Genomic DNA, 21,922 nt, shown 5'->3' on the forward strand with positions numbered 1-21,922 from the left:
ATGTGATTTTACAATTTTTTTCCACATTCTGTCTCTCATGGTTGAGGTTTACCCATGTTGACAATTACAGGCCTGTCTAATCTTTTCAAGTAGGAGAACTTGCACAATTGGTGGTCGACTAAATATTTATTTGCCCCACTGCATGTGCTCGATCGGAATGAACAAAAATCAGGACCCACAGCGGCCCTTGAAGACCGGTTTCGGCACCCCTTCATATGCAGGAGCCTTGTTTCTATGAAGTTGTACAATGTTTTTTCTGACTTGTCATTTCAGCGAGTGCTGCTGTTTCGGAACATTGTCACCAAGGAAAAAGAGAGTCTCGGCTTGATAGAAACCAGCTCTGCCTCGCCACACGTCACCCATATAACCATTCGCCGTTCACGCATGTTAGAAGTACGAACACAAATCAGATGGATGATGGGAAATGACATTGCTTTTCGTAATAATGACCGTCTCCACTGTCAGGATGGTTATGATCAGCTCCGCCGGCTACCTGTCAATTCCATAAAAGGTGTCATTCGTGTGAAGTTTGTGAACGACCTGGGAGTGGATGAAGCCGGTATCGACCAAGACGGTGTTTTTAAAGAGTTTCTAGAAGAGATCATTAAAAAAGTGTTCAACCCTGCTCTCAACCTATTCAAGGTAACATATTCGTGAGTGAAGAAAATAATCCATTCTTGTTGTCAAGCTGATTCTGTGTTTGTTTTGTATTCTTAGACCACAAGTGGAGATGAGAGGCTTTATCCTTCACCTACTTCCTACATCCATGAGAACCATTTGCAGCTTTTTGAGTTTGTGGGGAAGATGTTGGGGAAAGCCATATATGAGGTATTTGAAGCCTTTGGAGAAATTATCCCAAGAATTTGTGCTCATGCTGGAACATCAGGAATATTTTTGTGCTTGTTTTCATAGGGCATTGTGGTGGATGTCCCTTTTGCCTCCTTTTTCCTAAGTCAAGTTTTGGGTCATCATCACAGCACTTTCTACAGCTCCATTGATGAGCTGCCATCGCTGGATTCTGAGTTTTACAAGAACCTCACATCCATCAAGGTTTACTAAAGCTCTTTCAGATTTATATTCCGGTGAATTACCGTGTAAGGTGACGCGGAGATAACGTCATTTTTAGTCGACAACGACGACAAAACCCCCCACACATATTTAAAGGGTATTACAACACCTGGGGAATGCTAATATTCCATCATTAATCCATAAACGCATGCCTTTCGGATTCATATCATGCCACTTCGTGTAATTACATCGCAACACCAAGAAAATGATAGAAATTTGGATTGATTGTCAAGCTAAAACGACCGGCGCCCGAAATCCCGGAAATCTAGCATAGGCTACGTTCAAACTACAGGTCTTACTGCACGAATCCGATTTTTTCGTGTTTTTCCGACTTGAGTGAGGCATTAACTTGACGGTCTGAACGTGACAAGTCGCATAGAACTGGACCATTTCAAATCCGATCTGCGTCTCTTTCGTATGTGGTTCAAAACCGATCTGGGCCACATCTTTCCAGACTTTCGCGGCGCTCTGAACTGTCCAGTCTCTCAAATCAGAATTCAAGCAGCAATTACGTCATCAAAAAGCGAGAGATACGCCACGGTAGCGTCGCAGCTGTGCGTTATTAGCGCCAAGCTTGCCTTGAACACGGCTTTTTAGGAAGAGTCGGACTTGACAACAGTCATTAAAAAAAAAAAAAAATGGGTTGAGGATAAGCCTGAGAATGATCGGTTTTCTGTCAGCTCCATATAAGCAGTATTTCAACATTACACGGCCGAGAGTCGGGGCAAACTGCGCATATGTGTGTGTGACATGCACGGACGGTGCGTGCATGTTATTGATCCATATACTTTGAATATAAGCCTAAACTCGGATTATTTATGTCTGTTATTTGTGTCCTCTTTTTAAAAAGGAAAATATGATATCCCTGGAATGACGGATGACAGCCAGCATGTGCGGTCATTTGTTTTGATGCTTTTGCGCATGCGGGTCGTCTTGCTCAGCGCTTGTCGGACTGCGAATTATTGCGCATGCTTAATACTTGAATGGTCTCAATGGACAAAGGCAGTCTGAACGGGCACGCCAAAAAAACAGATATGACAAAAAATCGGATTCGTGCATTAAGACCTGTAGTATGAACGTAGCCATATTGTGTGCGTGACGACACAACAAGGAAACAACCGGCTCAGTGCTTAGTACTGAATGGCGGTGATGATGGCGGACAATTTTGTTTCTAGTTGCAGCGACGAATCCGACATAACGAAAGTTCTTCTAATGGTGACGAGGAGAGTTATGAACCTTTCTTTGGTGTTTTGGCTTATCAATTTGAGACCAAACGAAAGCCAATGCAGCCTAATGAAAGAATCATTGAGGGGAGCAATCACACTGATGAAACTCCGGCAACAGATCGTGTGGGAAACACCGAATGGTTTGTTTTGCATTTCTTTTTGTGAAGCTGATACACCGTGACCGCAAAATAAAGTAATGTATAGAATAATTATCATTTATTGTGCTATCATAGGTTTTCGCTCTGCCAACAGACACAAATATGAATGGGATTAGAGGATTTGTTCTATATCTTTTACGAACGATAATTTATACATGTGTCCAGTCCTATAGCCAATGCGTTATATATTTTTTAATTATAAAAGAGAACTCACTCTGGCCATTTCCCTCCTTTGCTTTGCCTGGGGTGGTGGGGTGGTCTCATCAGAGCCAGTCATCGTCCTTTTTCTTGATATATCGGGACATTTAGGTAGCTACACATGTATGGTGGGCACCGCATCTACTTTCAGCAGCAATTTCTTAGCAAAACCTGATTTCATTTAGTTCGAATAGCTTTCAGGTGTAAAATGCGCACCATACAAGACCGTGCCGGAGGCTGGGTCTGCAAAATTCGCCCTCTTAGCACGGACAAACTTTACTCATTGTGTGCGTAGTCTAGCTCTTTTTCTCGCGTTCGGGAACTCGTGAGTACTACAGTGTGACAAAATTGCTATTTGTACACCACATAGCATGTCACGTCCCAAGTACGGCTCGCGAAGGGCGTAACATAAAACGAGCCACACAAATTCACAAGTGGACACAAATTTATTTACACAACAATCAAACACGCAATGAATATGTACAAAATGTGGATGAAGCGCGGCTTCAGGGTAAGCCCAGGCCAAAACAACAAACAAAAGGAATCTACACTTAGACCCCACCCGCTAACTAAACCCTGATCATGAAAAAGAACAAAGAAAAGACAGCCACTAACCTAGCTTCCTACGCTATACAAAACAGGAGAAAACGGGTTGAACAGAAATGGCGACTTACCCCTATTTGCTTCAGTGCTCTTATATACAGTGGTGAAAGAAAAAGGATCCAATAACGAATAAACACAAACGACCTCACCGAAAAAGCGGGAGTGTATCAAAGTAGCGATCAAATGCAAACGAGAGTGAATGGCGAGCAAACAGCTGGCGAGGAGGACCGCGGCAGAATGCTGTCAAATGCGACCTCATAGAGCGTTGACAGCGGCAGGTTTATGAAGCTTGGCGCCTTTTTCTTGGCCAATCAGCGGCGGCGAAGTCGTCAGTCCGTGCTACGTCGATCAGCTTTCGTCATAGTGGGAAGGGAGGCAGCCAGCTGGTGGAGGCGACGATCAGCTGACTGGAAGAGTCTCAGAAAATTAACTATTAAACGGCCAGGGGCCGTCACATAGCATGACGGGTTTGAACCATTTTAGCGATTTTTTTTGATAAAACACGAACGCAACTCTCTATTGTCGATAAACAACGATGGCACTTGCCTCGATCTTTTGTTTCCTTGTTGTGACGTCTCCGCCCCATTCGGCTGTTTCCGGAATACTTTCGGAAATGTTGGTAATTTTGTATCTATTTTCAATAATTGCTCATGAATGTGATGTATTTTTTTGTTAACTTTATTAATATTTGTTATCTTGCCACATAACGGTTCTATTGATATCTCACAGCCCCTTAGTATTATAATACCCTTTAAAGATGGACGATGGACTGTCTCTTCCTCGGCTCTACGCTCCAGTAGCAGTTTAATTTCGTTATGTTTCCTGTTTAATTTTGTTATTTCCAGTTTGCCATGTTGATAATTGCGATGTTTGTTTACCGCTTTTCGTCTTGCCGCGAAGAAAGAGGAAATTTCGATCGGCCCGCCATGATATTTACGTCATCAGCCTTCGTGCTGTGACCCTGAAAATAAACGCCTGCTTTAAAACTTGCAGCGTCCCGGACTTGGTAAAAAAAACGTGTCATCTGCGTGTCTGTCGACCTAGGAAATTGCTTTCAGACATAAGGGCTAGCCATTTAAAAGATTTAAAGCAACACTAGCTAACTTTTCAACCTTTCATAAGTTTTGTGATGATATGTCGACTGACAACTAGTTGAATGACAACTCTTTTACAGTGGTATGAAAAGGTGTGTGAAGCTTTTGGAATTTCTCACATTTCAGCATAAAATCACCATCAAATGTGATCTGATCTTTGTCAAAATCACACAGATGAAAATACAGTGTCTGCTTTAACTAAAACCACCTAAACATGAATATGTTTTCATATTTTTATGAGGATAGCATGCAGACAATGACAGAAGGGGGGAAAATAAGTAAGTGAACCCTCTGCCTAAAGAGCAATTGAAACCAATTTTTACCTAAAAAGTTAAGTCAGGTGTATGTCCAATCACTGATGAGTGGTTTAAAGCTCCCCTGCCCACTATAAAACACACACCTGGTAAGAAATGTCTTGATGAGAAGCATTGTCTGATGTGCATCATGGCTCAGTCAAAAGAGCTGTCTGAAGATATGCGATCAAGGATTGTTGATCTGTATAAAGCTGGGAATGGATACAAAACCATCTATAAAGTCTGGATGTTCATCAGTCGACAGTCAGAGAAGTTGTATACAAATGGAGAGAGTTTGGCACTGTTTCTTCTTTCTAAAGGAGTGGCCGTCCACCAAAGATGCCAAGAGTTCAGCGCAGAATACTTAGAGAGTTAAAAAAGAAGCCTAGAATGTCTGCCAAAGACTTACAGAAATCACTGGCACAGTCCAATATCTCCGTGCACACATCAACTATATGTAAAACTATGGCCAAGGATGGTGTTCATGGGAGGACTCCATGGAAAAAGCCACGGCTGTCTAAGAAAAAACATTCTTGCTCGTTTAATGTTCGCAAAAAGGCACATGGACACTCCACAGAAGTTTTGGCAAAATATTTTGTCGACTGATGAAACCAAAGTTGAATTGTTTGGGAGTAACACACAACGTCATGTGTGGAGGAACAATGGAACAGCTCACCAACATCAACACCTCATCCCCACCTTGAAGCATGGTGGAGGGAGCAACATGATTTGGCGCTGTTTTGCTGCCTCAGGGCCTGGACAACTTGCAATCATTAATGGAAGAATTAATTCAAAGGTTTATCAGGATGTTTTGCAGGAAAACCTGAAGCCATCTGTCGGACAGTTGAAGCTAAAAAGAGGATGGATGCTGCAACAAGACAATAATCCAAAATACAGAAGTAAATCAACTTCAGAATGGTTTCAGAAGAACAAAATACACGTTGTGGAATGGCTAAGTCAAAGTCCAGACTTGAACCCCATTGAGTGCTGTGGCATGACCTGAAGACAGCGATTCATGCCAGTCAACCTAGGAATCTGACTGAACTACAGCAGTTTTGTAGAAAAGAATGGGCCAAGATTAGTCCAGATCGATTTGCCAGAACGATCTGCAGCTACAGTAAACGTCTGGTTGAAGTTATTGCTGCCAAACGGGGGGGCACAAAATATTCAATGTGATGGTTCACTTACTTATTTCCCCCCCTTCTATCATTGTTTGCATACGATCCTCATTAAAATATGAAAACCTATAAATGTTTGGGTGGTTTTAGTTAAAGCAGACACTGTTTTTTCGTCTGTGTGCTTTTGACAAAGATCAGATCACATTTGATGTTGATTTTATACAGAAATGTGAGAAATTCCCAAAGTTTCACCTACTTTTTTATACTTCTGTATGCTATTGTTTAGCCACGGCTGGGTTCATTACCTTATTACTTTTCATCCCTCACACAGCCGCTGGAAACACAAATATTTTTTAATCCATCTGCAGGCGACAGTCATGATTTTACAACACTAAGCGGGTTCGTGCTGGTCCTCATGGGAAACGCAGTCTTCCTTAAGGCAAAACACTACCGCTTTTGTCCACCGGCGTCGCTAAAATCGATTAAAACTGAAAAGTTACCAAGTGTTGCTTTAAGTCTATAGTCTAAAGAAAAAATGTGAAATACAGAAAATTACATTTGAAAATACAGCTGAAAATAAGAACATCCTAAAATAAAATTTAAAAAAAATCTTTAAAAAATATAAATACATAATAATAAATAAAAATATAGAAAATGTATTAAAGATATACAATTAATATTTTTAAAATGATAATCGGAAAAATAAATTCCGTCATTTTTATTTCATATTTTTAAAAAAATATATTTTTTAAATTTGTTGTTTTAAATTTGATTTTTAAATTTTTTTTTTTATTTCATTTAATTTAATTTTTTTGTTTTGTTTTTGATTTTCCAATATTTTGTTGCACATATATTTCAAAGTAGTTAATCCAACCCCACACCCCTAGTCAAATTGGAATGGACGTCTGTCGCCGTCAAGTGAATTAGTTAAATGTAAATTCAGCATCTAGGGGTTGATTGCAGTTCGCCACATTATTATCCCCTCACATGCTGTAGATTAGTTTGAGCAGGATATCTTCTGTGTAGGAGTGGGAACCTCTTGGTACCTCACGATACGATACGATTTGCAATACAAAACTCACGATAACGATAATCTGACGATATGGCGATACAACGATTATCAATACATTGGTCAGGAAATCATTCTTGGATATTTTACAAACAACTAATAAACAGAAAAACAAGCTTCTGCTGTGAATTGGAATGAGTTCATCACTAGTAGACGTCAAATCCACACTTTACCAGGCAATGAGGTAATTTTGGGCCATTTAAGGTCATTTACCTGTTGATTTTCAGTTACTTCCTGTTGATTTTGGGGTATTTTATGGGTCACTTCCTGTTTATTTTGAGTTACAGAACAGGAAGTGACCTGGGAATCACCCAAATAAATAGGAAGTGACTCAAACTCAACAGGAAATGACATGAAAATGCCCTTAAATGAACATCAAGTGACCTGTAAATGCCCCGAAAATCGGACAGAATGACTGTGAATGCTCTGGTTTCAAATGAACGAATGTTCCCAGTCTAAATGGATTGGGCGTTGAGCACCGGCAATGCATCCTTAGAGTTAACTGAGACACTATTACGGTGGAAAATTTTGGTAGCAACTTGTTGGTTTCTTTTTATTTTTTTAGACATTGACACCTTTTTAAAACGATATCTCGATTCTTGGCAGGCGCATATCGATAACCTTTTGGGATACAAAGTATCACAATATTTCACCATTTCGATATTTTGTCACACCCCTACTTCTGTGTGCATGTTTTACAGCGTTATGATGGAGATGTAGGGGACCTTGGACTTTCATTATCCTATGATGAAGATGTAATGGGACAGGTAAGAATTGGGGGACAGAAAGAAATATAAATACATATAATTCTGATGTTGATTGACTGCATATTTTCATACAGCTAGTTTGTCATGAATTGATACCTGGAGGGAAGACAATGCCAGTCACCAATGAAAATAAGTATGTCAGTCATTATTCAGGTTTTCAAATGTAATGTCTTGATGTGATTCTCATTTGACTGCTTAACTGCGCAGGTTCAGCTACATCCACCTCATGGCTCACTTCCGGATGCACACTCAGATCAAGGAGCAAACCGCAGCTTTCATCCGAGGCTTTCGCAGCATTATCCACCCGGAATGGTTGCACATGTTTTCGACACCCGAGGTTCAGCGTCTAGTCTCGGGAGACAATGCCGAGATTGACTTGGATGACCTCAAGTATGTGCTTACCATCTTTTACCCTCTTTCATTCTGGAGTGTTTCAACAGGGGTGTTCTAACTCTTTTCTCTGAGGGCTGCTTTCAGAAAAATCTAATGCAACAACTGCAAGTTAATTACAGAGCTTATGCGATTAATCACAATTAAGAAATTTAATTGCTTGGCAGCACGAGGCGTGCGAAATTTCCGATTCTTAGATTATTCGCAATTCGGCCGTGGAAGATTCTAGAATGATTCACTGACATCCAAATTCCGATTATTGAATTATACCAGGTAAAGCAGAACTAAAACACAGCGCGGTCTTCAGGATGCAATGAGGAACGGACCGAGAGTGATTATGATGTTAAACTCATGCCACGAGAAAAAACAGTAATACCTGACTGCGGCCGACAGCTGCTTCAAACAACGCCCATTTCCAAGTTGCTACAAACATACGGCCACATATGGCTATGGTAGATAGATATCACATATATGTAGAACTACATGCGAAATGACAGACGACGGAGGAGTTATAACATGTAAAGAAAACTAGATGCGAAATGACAGACTTGCTGTTTAGTAGTTGCCGCGTTGTAAACTGCCGCCATCTTGAAGCAGTAGACTTCTTTAGAAGGGTCTGTTATAGAGAAACCTAATTAACTTTTCATCTAAAATACTCCTAAATCGGCAAAATCTTGACTTGAATCGATCTTTAAATGATTGAACAATTTTAAAACTTTGACATGTCAAAAGTAGACAGAAGGCAAATTCTGGAATAATGGGAGCAATTTTAACAACTTAAACGGTTGATTCACATCATTAAACTGATTGAATGTAATTTAAAGCTGCTGATACAGAACGGGGACTTGAGTATTTTATTGACAGTTTTCAACTGTTACCTTAATACTGAAATATTAGTTGGGTTTAGCCTGAGAGGATTTTTGAACAATTGTGGAATTTCTGGTAACATCAATAATCGATTTATAATCTAATCGGCGCCTCTGAATCGTAATCGAATCATTAGGCGCCCGCAGCGTAGACAGTACCTTATTGTACCACACATTATGTTTAACTTTATTAACTTGACGTGTTCTGTCCTCACTAAATGTTAAATTGTTCATCTTAACAGACAGCAAACAAGGCAATTACGGTTTCTGAAGCTTTTTCCTTCCTTCACTTTTGACAATTTTTAAAGCTGTAGCACACATGTACACTTATGTTCAAAACGACACACATTTTAACAATAAAACACCTGACACAAAACAACTGGTGTTCAAACATCCATCTCGTCTGATCAAAATGTGAATTTGGTAGATTAAACTAGCCTAGTTTGCCTAGCAAAACTCTGTTAGCTTAAATGCTACGAATGCTAAAATCTTTACAATTTTCAGAGCAAATTCCTCACACATTACTCAACAAACTGTAGCTCTAAACTTAATTACAAATGCATACACAAACATATATTAGCTGCAAAAACGTACAGCCTTATGTGGGCTAAACAAGAGGGCAGCTGTTCTAGATCCATGTCAGATAAGTCTGCTACTCAGTCATAGAAGCCAAGGCGACAGTCCAGCCACACCCAATACTGCCACCACAGGGCATTGTATCCTCCGTCATTAAACAAAATTGAATACTTTTGGACTTTTTGAATAGTTATTTTGGGGAATTTAAGGGTTGATTACGACTTTCACGGAAATTCAGGTTACGTTGCCAGCGTAGCAACGGAACTCGTTTGTAACCCGGGGACTACCTGTATATAAATTTATATCGGATTATATAGTATTGGCCCAAATATCAGACAGCGTTTTTTGCATTGAAATAAGACTGAAAAAGTGGGGGTCGTCTTATAATCGCAGTCTAGACATTATACCTATTCACGACGCTAGATGGCGCCAGATTATCATTGAAGTGATGTTCTGTCACAATAGAGCTCAGCTACTCTCAAGTTTAACCAGTTTGCATTATTTTATTGCAATGTTTTCCTTATTCAGATTTGTTTCAATACTACAGTTACAGTTAGACTTCACTTTGACGGTTAATGCAGTTATTTAAATTTTTTTGTTTTATCACAATAGATTGGAAAGGTCAAGAAAATCACAGTGGATTGTTTTTAAATATATATGAATTTATTTATGTCAAACACTGAATTTTTACAGCCTAAAACCTAACCCTACATTAATTTCCTGATCTTGTCAAGTTTGACCACTGAGCTTACGGGGAAGCACTGTTTAAGTGATTCTCTCCAGTAGGGTGAATATTTGAATAATGAGTGAATGAATAATTGAGTAATCAGATTAGGAATATTTAATGTGTTGCAGAATACATTTTAGGAGATGTAAAACAATGGCTTGCAAAGATTGCAGTTTCAAAAGAGCATTAAATGCGAAAACAAAATAAAACTCGAGTGTTTCATTTAAAAATAAATTAAAATAGCTGTGCTTAGCCTCAAACAGTATAAAAAATGATCTAAGTACAACAAAAGAACAATTGGCTAACTTGCGTAGCAAAGGTCCGCTAGCCAAAATGCTAACATTTTTTTTTTTTTTTATAATGCTCTGAACAAATTGTTCAAACACATATTCCCACAAAAAACGGTTAAATGGACCCATAAACAAAATTACAAATGCATAAAAAACGTATTTGCTCAAACAAAAACTTATGTTGGTCTTAACAGGGAGCAGCTGGATTCAGCCAAGTGAAATGTCATGTTATGTCATATTCACTGTTGCTACTAGAGGGCAGTGTATCCGGCTAAATCAATAAAACTAAATGCAAACAGTTTCAAAACAAACCATTACTCGAGTTAATCAATTAATCGTTGCAGCACTACTCTCTAGCTAGTCCTGGTGTGGAGCGGGGAATTGGGGAGCGGGCTACACTTTGGACACCCCTGTTCTCAAATGTTCGGTCATCATTGTAAAAAAAAACCTTATCAAAATTGATGCTACACTCTTTATATGATATAGGAAGCACACAGTCTATTATGGAGGTTTTCATAGCAGCCATCGTGTCATCATATGGCTGTGGGACATCTTGTCCAGCGACTTCACAGCGGAGGAAAGGGCAATGTTCCTCAAAGTATGCTCATTTCTCGTCTTTTTTATTTGTATCACCCTGTTTTCTTAAACTCATTTGTTCTTATTTAGTTTGTTACCAGCTGCTCAAGACCACCTCTCCTAGGTTTTGCCTACCTCAAGCCACCCTTTTCAATCCGTTGTGTGGAGGTGTCAGATGATCAGGTGAACTGCAAAATGTTTAAGTCTTTCGGGGGGGCGGGGGGGGGGGGGGGCACTGATCTAATGGATGTATAACGCAAACCCCACTACTACTACTACTACTATACAACTACTGCTGCTGCACCTTATAATGCGGATTGCCCTAGAGTTTTAAAGTAGGCCATTCATTGAAGGTGTGCCTTATCGTGCGAAAAATACAGTAATTTTGGCATATTAGTATTTTTCAATGGCAGCCTTTGAGTTAAATGAGTGCCATGTAAGGTTTAAAAATAAATATACAGTTGTGGTCAAAAGTTTACATACACTTGTGAAGAACATAATGTCATGGCTCTCTTGAGTTTCCAGTTATTTCCACAACTCAGATTTTTCTCCGATAGAGTGATTGGAACAGATACTTCTTTGTCACAAAAAACATTCTTTATTATGGGTTAACAGAAAAAGTGATCAAATCTGCTGGGTCAAAAATATACATACAGCAACATGAATTAGCAATTTCTTGTGAGCTATTATTGACTTGAACAATCATTGACTTGAACAAGTCAGGAAAGTCACTTGGAGCAATTTCAAAGCAGCTGCAGGGCCCAAGAGCAACAGTGCAAACAATTGTTTGTAAGTATAAAGTGCATGGCACTGTTTTGTCACTGCCACGATCAGGAAGAAAACGCAAGCCATCACCTGCTGCTGAGAGAAAATTGGTCAGGAGGGTGAAGATTCAACCGAGAATCACCAAAAAGCAGATCTGCCAAGAATTAGAAGCTGCTGGAACACAGGTGTCAGTGTCCACAGTCAAGCGTGTTTTGCATCTCCATGGACTGAGAGGCTGCCGTGCAAGAAGGAAACCCTTGCTCCAAAAGCGGCACCTTAAGGCTCGACTGAAGTTTGCTGCTGATTACATGGACAAAGATAAGACCCTTAGGAGGAAAGTTCTGTGGTCAGACGAAACAAAAATCGAGCTGTTTGGCCACGATGCCCAGCAATATGTTTGGAGGAGAAAAGGTGAGGCCTTTAACCCCAAGTACACTATGCCTACCGTCAAGCACGGTGGTGGTAGTATTATGCTGTGGGGCTGTTTTGCTGCCAATGGAACTGGTGCTTTACTGAGAGTAAATGGGATAATGAAGAAGGAGGATTACCTTCAAATTCTTCAAGATAACCGAAAGTCATCAGCCCGAAGATTGGGTCTTGGGCGCAGTTGGGTGTTCCAACAGGACAATGACCCCAAACACACATCAAAAGTGGTAATGGAATGGCTAAATCAGGCTAGAATTAAGATTTTTGAATGGCCTTCCCAAAGTCCTGACTTAAACTTGTGGACAATGTTGAAGAAACAAGTCCATGTCAGAAAGCCATCAAATTTAACTAAACTGCACCAATTCTGTCAAGAGGAGTGGTCAAACATTCAACCAGAAGCTTGTGGATGGCTACCAAAAGCGCCTAATTGAAGTGAAAATGGCCAAGAGACATGTTACCAAATATTAGCGCTGCTGTATATATATTTTTGACCCAGCAGATTTGATCACTTTTTTCTGTTCACCCATAATAAAGTCATAAAAGAACCAAACTTCATGAATGTTTTTTGCGACAAAGAAGTATCTGTTCCGATCACTCTATCAGAGAAAAATCAGAGTTGTAGAAATAACTGGTAACTCAAGAGAGCCATGACATTATGTTCTTCACAAGTGTATGTAAACGTTTGACCACAACTGTATAGTGGTACCTCTGCTTATGAAATTAATTGGTTAGGGTTAGGGTTAGTTTCTTAACTTGAAAACTCATGCATTTTCCATGTTAATGCCCTGATCTGTTCCACGCCCCCCAAAATTCAGACTTAAATCTTTTATAATGCATAAAAATGCATAAAAAATGTAACAATTTTTAGTTACAATTAGATTGTTGCACAATAAACATAAAATCAGAGTTGTGTTAGCGGTCCCTCTTAGCCAATTGGATGCTAGGAATGCTAGGTAATAGCATCTTGGCAGAATAGCTACAAGTTTACTACAAGTATTCTGACATTTTTTGCTTAGCAAGAGGCAATAGTTTCCCATTGAGGCGTGTCTTAAATTGCCTGTGACAGCATAAAAAAATCTTAAACAGCATTATTATGTGAATTACAATCATATTTTGAGACGATTCGACTATATACAACAATTTGGCAAAGCGTAGATGACAAGAAATTTGTCTTTTAATCTGCCGTTTAGATCCGCCTGTCATTATGGCGCTCTAGCACAACAGCAGTCTTGTCAAAGTGTTATTTTGTCAGTGTTATCCCATTAAGAGATATACTTAACTCATTTGCGCCCAAAAACGTGTGAATACGTTCTATTTTTAATTGTTTCAGTGTCCAGAAAAACGTATTTATACATCTTTTACGTTTTTTTTTTTTTTTTTTTTTTTTTTTTTACAAGAGGCATCTCTAGGTTCTGATGCAACTTCGCTACAATGCACAATCCTCAAAACCCATTTTAAAGCAATAAAACCGGCCACTGGAGGGCAGTTGCGCATTTGGTAAGAACTCATATAGGACCATGAAAGGAAGTGAAATGAAGAAAAATAGTCAGGAAACGGAAGTTAGAAGAAGTAAGAAGCGTGAGAAAAATGTGGAGGACGATGGAAAACAAAAGGCAAACAACACTTGAGGATTGTTTTGGAAAGAAAATGATGCAATCATCAAAGAAAGATAAAAAAATATATATATCTTGATGAGACAGACGGTGATGAGGGAAAAATTTACCCCGTCTGCCGAGACAGCCGCGGGCACAACAGCGTCATCTCTCGGTTCACTAGTTTAGTTATGTGTAAATAAATTGTTACTTTGCTGTCAAAAGCTCTACTTGTCTTGTTGTTTGTTATTTTGTTGAAGGAAAAAATTATTCAGATGTTTGGGATGTCACAAAAGCAAAAAAACAGCTGTGTTAAAGTCAGTTATTTTTTAAATGTATGCTTTTACAAAAAGCTCCATTTCTCTGTTTTTTTAATCAGAAATTGGAAAATTGTTCAAACTAAGCTATTTTCTAATGCTGATTTCTAAAGAATGGAAAAAGATATGAGCTAACTTGTTTTTCCTGCTGAAAGAAGAGAGTCTGCTCCTTGTTTGGGTTCTGTTGGGTCTAAAACTTGTTGAGAATGAGAATAAATGAGAATGAGAATGCTTTATTTTGGACATGAGAAAATAATAAACAAACAAAACAAAAAAAAACAAAAAATAGACAAACCAATTATAATGCTTGAGATAACAGCAATAATATTTAAGACAATAATAATAATAAATATTAGAATTTATTCATTGTGTCCAAAAAGGAGTAGGATGAAGCATTTGCTTGTTCTTTAACTTAGTTATTTACCCAAGGCAAGCTGACAAAAGGCAGGGCACGAAGTCAGGCAGAGTCAGAGAGTTGACGTTTCTCAATCTGCAGGTTGGGAGAGCCAGGAGACAGAGTTCCGCGATCAATGCTGTCTCATTGAAGTCTCTCTTCGAGCTCCCCCGCGCTGCTAACTTTTATTGGGGGCTTGTTGGTGGGCAGAATATAGTTACAACACTGTTGTCCAACGTGGTAGTTTCGATCGGGCAAGTTCCTTGTTCTAGTCATTGTTTTAACAGTCACACTCTTGATTGAATTAACAGTCACACTGTTGAGCGGGCAAAATATCTTTGTTTTGAACACACATTTGCACTCAAAGTACTGTAGCTTGGTGGAAAAGTACTGAGACGTTGTGTGATGAATCAACATATGTGTGTGTATCAATCAGCAGAATATGAGCAATTGCCCGAAATAAAAATGTAAGCACATGATTATGGGCTAAAACTGTATTCTTCATAATAGCTTGGGAGTGCGCGTATAATAGCTGTGGGAGAGCAAACTGGCATAATATATTTGGCATACAAAAACAAGCTTATCTTATAGGTTCCATGTTTATATAGCAATAGAACAGAATTTTCTGTGGGCCTTGCAGAATCAGTCAAAATCCAGTAAAACGGGGGTTGCTCCGGTGAAAATGGCTGTGAGTGAATGAGTTAAATATCTGCAGAAATGCGAGGGGTGTACTCACTTTTTGTGATACACTGTATTTCTTTCTGTCTTTGGAGAGTAAATCCTATGTTTCTTTCCTGTAACTTAGGACACTGGCGACACCCTTGGCAGCGTCCTCAGAGGTTTTTTCACCATCCGTAAAAAGGAGCCTGGTGGTAGACTGCCTACTTCATCCACATGCTTCAACCTGCTTAAGCTGCCCAATTACAGCAAGAAGAGCATTTTGCGTGACAAGCTACGCTACGCCATCAGTATGAACACCGGCTTTGAGCTTTCATAATGTCGCAGAAGGACCGTCAACACAGGACGAAGCAGCCTGATCAAGGCTAAAAGGTTTTAAGTGGATGGGAAGCAGTCAGGTCTGAGGACATTTTTTTTTTTTTTTACAAAATAGAGGAGTTATGAAGGACAAGAAACACCTGCAGGATTACTTTAAAACTCCCTTCAGCGACAGAGGGTGGCTGTTTTTGCAGCACAATCCAATAGGCATCTTCCCTTGCCACACATGAAATCCAAGCTCATGATATAGTATTTAACTCTATTAAACCCACATTTATAGTTGCTCAATCTCAGTTTCTCAGGCTTAACATTATTTTTCTTGGATTGAACACTCCCACCATGCGAGAACTGGAAAGCAATACAGATGCAATGCAAGCCATTGGAGGCGTGGGAATGACGATGCATTGGCGATAGACTTACAATTTTGAACGTTAGTATTCAAGCATCGTGAAGGGAGCGTCAGAAGATTGCTTCTGATGCGTAGATGTACATTTGTCCAACCAGAAGACAAATCTGTGTCTTCAGGCTCCAGTGGAGAGGACTTCTCCCCATCTTATGATCTCATTCAATTTCTCCCCATCAAAGACATAGACTCTTGAGTTTTTAATTGTTTAACCAAAATGTTATGTATTAAAAGATCTAAAGTATGCTTCAATTGTGGTGGGGCACCAACATTTCTCCAGGTGAAAGGTGATTGATTTTTTTTGTTTTTTATATTCAAAACTGATGTCTGCTTTTGCATCTTTTGACAAATATGCTTGGAAATGTCGCATCTCAAATGGATTTTTTTGTATTTCATGCTAGAAAACCAGAAATCTGCTCACTACTCCTTTTAAACAATGCTGAGTGCCTCATGTACAGTGATCCCTCGCTACTTTGCGTTTCAAACATTCAGTCAATCGCAGATTTTTTTCTGTGAAAAAAAAAAAATAATAATAATAATACAGATGAGGTCTCCCTCGAGCCAATTGCTTTGTCTCACTCTCGCTCCCCAGAAGTTTGTGTTTGACCTTGCCAGAGTCACAGGCTTCAAAAGTCCCGCATGTGTCAATCATCGTTTTTAACTTGTTAAACACTTGCTGTGGCAGCTCATTGTCTCTAAGTGAGACGATTTGAGTAGACTCACTCAATGAAGTGCTCTGTGCGCAGTGGTAAATGGTCGGTAAATGTTAATTTTATAGAGCAAGTGCATATAGAATCACTCCATTCTGAGGAAAAAAGTATGGAATCATTAGAAACAAAGAAATAACAAAACATCTCTAGTATTTAGTAGCACCACCTCTGGCTTTTATGACAGCTTGCAGTCTCTGAGGCATGGACTTGATGAGTATTCTTCATCAATTTGGTGCCAACTCTCTTTGATTGCAGTTGCCAGATCATTCTTGCAAGTCGGAGCCTTACTGTGGACCATTTTTTTCCATTTCCACCACAGGTTTTCAATAGGGTTGAGATCTGGGCTATTTGCAGGCCATGACATTGACTGGATGAGTCTTTCTCCAAGGAATGCTTTAACAGTTTTAGCTCTGTGGCATGATGCATTGTCATCTTGGAAAATAACAAACATATTTTCAATTGAAGGAATAAGAAAGCGGTCTAAAATTTCAACGTAAACTTGTGCATTTATTGAAGATTTAACCACAGCCATCTCCCCGGTGCCTTTGCCTGACATGCAGCCCCATATCATCAAGGACTGAGGGAATTTTGATGTCTTCTTCAGGAAGTCATCTTTGTAAATCTCACTGGAACAGCACCAAACAAAAGTTCCACCATCATCACCTTGTTTTGAACTGTTCAAAAACAACAGTTCTTATGGCTTCAAATAAAGCAGTTTATTTTAAAGAGGAGTGCACTGGCAGAAACTGCTTTTTCAGTCTTGTCTGTGTTTTCCTCCATATAAGTATGTACAGTGCCCTCCATAATTATTGGCACCCCTGAAAAAGATGTGTTTTTAGCTTCTAATATATATATATATATATATATATATATATTTTTTTTTTTTTAATTCAAATAATATGGGACCTTAATGGGAAAAAAAGAGGAAAAATCCAACCTTCAATACAAGTGCATTAATTCAGTGGGGAAAAAATCCCACATAAAGAAAAAAATATTTGACATTAAATAATGTGTGTCACAATTATTAGCACCCCTGGTGTTAATACTTTGTACAACCCCTTTTGCCAACAAAACAAGGTCTGGGGACTGAGATGGCCATGGGAGGAGCTTGATTTTGTGTCTGGTGAACCATTTCTGTGTAGATTTGGCCATATGTTTAGGGTCATTGTCTTGATGAAAGACCCAGTGACGACTAGAGGTGGGAATCTTTGGGCACCTAACGATTTGATTACGATTACGATTCAGAGACTCCAATTCGATTATAAATCGATTATTGATGCCCCCCCCCCCCTTTTTTTTTTTTTTTTTAATGTTTTGTATATTTGTTCCAAAATTGTTCAAATATCCTCTCAGCCTAAATAAACCAAACTACTATTTTAGTATCAAATTACCGGTTAAAAACTGTAAATAAAATACTCAAGTCCCATTCTGTATCAGCAGCTTTAAACTACATTTAATTAATTTAATGTTGTGAATCAACCGTTAAAGTTGTTAAAATTGCGCCCGTTATTCCATAATTTCCCTCATGTCTACTTTCGACATGTGAAAGTTTTAAAACTGTTTTATCATTTAAAGATAGATTCAAGTCAAGATTTTGTCGATTTAGGGGTATTTTAGATAAAAAGTAATTAGGTTCTTTACAACAGAGACTTCTAGAGAAGTCTACTGCTTTAAGATGGCGCCTGTTTACTAGTGCGGGAAAGTCTCTCATTTCATATCTAGTCTAGACATATGTGATATCTACCATAGCCGTATGTTGCCGTATGTTTGTAGCAACTAGCAACTGGGCGCTGTTTGTAGCGGCTGACAGGTATTATTGTGTTTTTTTTACCTAGCGGCATTAGCTGCACATATTTACTCTCGGTCCGTTCCTCATTGCGTCCCGAAGACTGTTTTATTTCCGCTTTACCTGGTATAATTCAATAATCGGAATTTGGATGTTTGTGAATCGTTCTCGAATCTCCCACGGCCGAATCGCGAATAATCTAAGAATTGGAAATTTTGCACACCTCTAGTGACGACCCTCATACCCACTGTGAAGTATGGGGGTGGGTCAGTGATGCTGTGGGGCTGTTTCGCTTCCAAAGGCCCTGGGAACCTTGTTAGGGTGCATGGCATCATGAATGCTTTGAAATACCAGGACATTTTAAATCAAAATCTGTTGCCCTCTGCCCGAAAGCTGAAGATGGGTCGTCACTGGGTCTTTCAGCAAGACAATGACCCTAAACATATGGCCAAATCTACACAGAAAATGGTTCACCAGACACAAAATCAAGCTCCTCCCATGTACATCTCAGTCCCCAGACCTTGTTTTGTTGGCAAAAGGGGGTTGTACAAAGTATTAACACCAGGGGTGCTAATAATTGTGACGCACATTATTTGCTGTCAAATAATTTTTTCTTTAAGATTTTTTTCCCCACTGAATGAATGCACTTGTATTGAAGGTTGGATTTTTCTCCTTTTTTCCATTAAGGTCCCGTATTATTTTAATTTTAAAAAATTATTAGAAGCTAAAAAACACAAAATTATTATAAATCCAATAATTATGGAGGGCACTGTATATATTTTTAATTATACTTTGTGAAAAAGTGAAAAAATGTCTTGTATGTATTTTTTTCCAATGCTAAATCTGAATAGATACATGAAGCACACACACACACAAAAACAATCTTTTTTGGGGGGGGGCTACTTTGTGGTTTTGCACTTATCGCGGCGTGTATTGGTCTTTAATAACCGCGAAAAACGAGGGATCACTGTATTGCTATCCTCCCCTTACTATCCTATTACATGTAAAATCAATAATGTCTGTTGGGGGAAAAAAAGCCATACAACCGGCGGCTGGGCTTATTCTTTGAAACCTAACCACCGTAATACTACTACAGGTAGTCCCCGAGTGACGACGTGCTCGACTCATGCAATTTTGACTTTACGACGCCAGAGTCTCGTCCACCGTTTTGCCTCCAGTCGTTTTTTGTTGTTGTTTTTTTTAAGTCGCATAAACAGTACCTTATTTTACCTCACATCATCTTATTTTTTACTTTAAGTTGTTCAGCTTTACAGGCAGCAAACAAAGCAACTGTGCTATTCAAAGCTTTTTACTTCATTTTTGACAATTTGTAAAGCTGTAACACAAATATGCACACATATGTTCAAAACGACACGCATTTTAACAAACACTTGACACAAAACAATTGTTCAAAAGTCCATCTAGTCTGATCAATATGTAAATTTAGTCGATCAAATTACCGTAATTTTTGGACTATAAGCAGTTACTTTTTTCCTTCATTTTGAATCCTGCGGCTTATAGTCAAGTGCGGCTTATTTGTTGATTTTTTTGGGGGGGGGGGTTAATAGGTAACACTTTATTGGACAGCGGCGTCATAAGACTGTCATAATTATGACATGACACTATCATGGGCGTTACTGAATGCTTATGTCATTAAGTGTCATCCGGCAAATCATGTCACTAATTCCATTTATGTCAAGCTAGGATCTTTTACATCCATTCAAAAGTGAGATCATTTGCCACATAACACTAAATGACATTTGTTATAATCATTCATAAATGCTCATGCCAATGTTATGTCATAATTATGATTGTATAATGACAGTCATAAGGTGCCACTGTCAAACAAGTGTGACCAAATACCATAACTAGCAATTAATGAAACAACTGGAACAGTAACTGAAGAAATAATTAGCACAGAGCATGAATTTTGATTGCTATTTACATCTGTAGTGCTGCAATGCATGCTAGGAGGCATGTTGGACGACAACAGTGTTGACAGCAGGTAGCAGCAGAGGTTGACTGTCTCCCCCAAGGGAGCAGTGATGGCCAAATGAACCTTCTTGAAGAAATGAAGCTTTGAACCAATTAGCTGCAAAGCTTCATGCTGGTTCATTTGGTCTTATGACAGTCGTATGATGCTGCTGTCAAATAAAGTGTTACCGGTTATTATCTTTTGGTGTAAATATCCCATTACACAGCGAGGACAGCTGCGGCTAATAGTCCAGTGCGGCTTATCTATGAGCAAATGCTGTTTTCGTGCCAAATTTGGTTGGTAGCGTCTTATAGTGCGAAAATTACGGTAGCCTAACTTGCCAAACAAAAGTCAGCTAGCATAAATGCTACAAATGCTAACGAATTTACAATTCTCATAGCAAATTGCTCACACATAACTCTAAAATTGTAACTGTAAACTTAATTACAAATCCATACATATTACACAAACACATATTAGCTGAAACAACTTCCAGCCTTATGTGGGCCAAACCAGAGTGCAGCTATCCTTTATCCATGTCAGATATCTGAGTCTGCTCCTGAGTCATTCAAATTCCAGCCAGACCCAACGCTGCCACCAGAGGGCAGAGTATCCTCCATTATTAAACAAAATACAATACTTTTGGACTTTTTGGGTAGTTTGATTTTTAAAGGGTTAATTCCAACTTGCGCTGAAATTCGAGTTACGTCGCCAGCGTTGGAACGGAACTCGTTCGTAACCCGGGGCTACCTGTATAAAACTATAACGGAGTCTAGAGGCTGTGACAGTGCTCTCTAAGGACTTTCGAAGCCATGTTGTGTAGAATTATACGTTTTATCAAGCCTCCATACATGATGTCACAGACTGGTTCACCAGCCTAATTGAACTTCTGCTTCACGTTCCTTCGTAAAGTCATGGAAGCGTTTCTGCTGATGGGTAACATTTTGGGCTAAAAGTGTCATTAGTCCAGGATTGACCAGAAATAGAATGACAGCTTTCAGAGAAATGCAAGCATAAAATTTCAGCCAAATCTGTCAATATTCCCTTCTAAAATAAATTGTCATGACCTACCACAAAACACATGAACAGTACAATCTTGTGTGTGAAAACAACACAGGATTAAAAGGCTACAATTCTCTAAAGAAAAAGTTGGTTCACAGAACTCGTTTATGCTCCTTAACATTTTCATGATAATTTGCAGTTGGTATGAATGTCTACACACCCCTGTAAAAACATTTTTGGACATGATATAAAGTAGTCAAAGACAAGTCATTATAATCCATCCATCATCTTCCGCTTGGTCGGGTCGCGGGGCCAGCAGCTTTAACAGGGAAGCCCAGACTTTCCTCTCCCCAGCCACTTCAACCAGCTCCTCCGGCGGGATCCCAAGGCGTTCCCAGGCCAGCCAAGAGACATAGTCTCTCCAGCGTGTCCTGGGTCGTCCCTGGGGCCTCCCGTCGGTGGGACATGCCCGAAACACCTCTCCGGGGAGGTGTCCAGGAGGCATCTGAACCGGATGCGCGAGCCACCTCAGTTGGC

General features: G+C 39.3%; 1 protein-coding gene across 2 annotated transcripts in view; it reads left to right on the forward strand.

Moving 5' to 3' along the window:
- The window catches only part of LOC130913629 (ubiquitin-protein ligase E3B-like), a 33,960-nt gene extending 18,324 nt beyond the window's left edge, over positions 1 to 15,636 (forward strand). For both annotated transcript variants that reach the window (XM_057832391.1, XM_057832392.1), the window contains exons 18-27: positions 274 to 393; positions 466 to 642; positions 718 to 828; positions 913 to 1,050; positions 7,529 to 7,594; positions 7,669 to 7,727; positions 7,802 to 7,984; positions 10,930 to 11,041; positions 11,110 to 11,202; positions 15,319 to 15,636. In XM_057832391.1, coding sequence (XP_057688374.1) covers positions 274 to 393; positions 466 to 642; positions 718 to 828; positions 913 to 1,050; positions 7,529 to 7,594; positions 7,669 to 7,727; positions 7,802 to 7,984; positions 10,930 to 11,041; positions 11,110 to 11,202; positions 15,319 to 15,510 — 1,251 coding nt within the window. In that variant the 3' untranslated portion in view covers positions 15,511 to 15,636. The remainder of the gene's footprint in view (positions 1 to 273; positions 394 to 465; positions 643 to 717; positions 829 to 912; positions 1,051 to 7,528; positions 7,595 to 7,668; positions 7,728 to 7,801; positions 7,985 to 10,929; positions 11,042 to 11,109; positions 11,203 to 15,318) is intronic.
- The last annotated feature ends 6,286 nt before the right edge of the window (positions 15,637 to 21,922 follow it).

Source organism: Corythoichthys intestinalis, chromosome 3 (assembly GCF_030265065.1).
Source record: "Corythoichthys intestinalis isolate RoL2023-P3 chromosome 3, ASM3026506v1, whole genome shotgun sequence".
Taxonomy (NCBI): Eukaryota; Metazoa; Chordata; class Actinopteri; order Syngnathiformes; family Syngnathidae; genus Corythoichthys; species Corythoichthys intestinalis.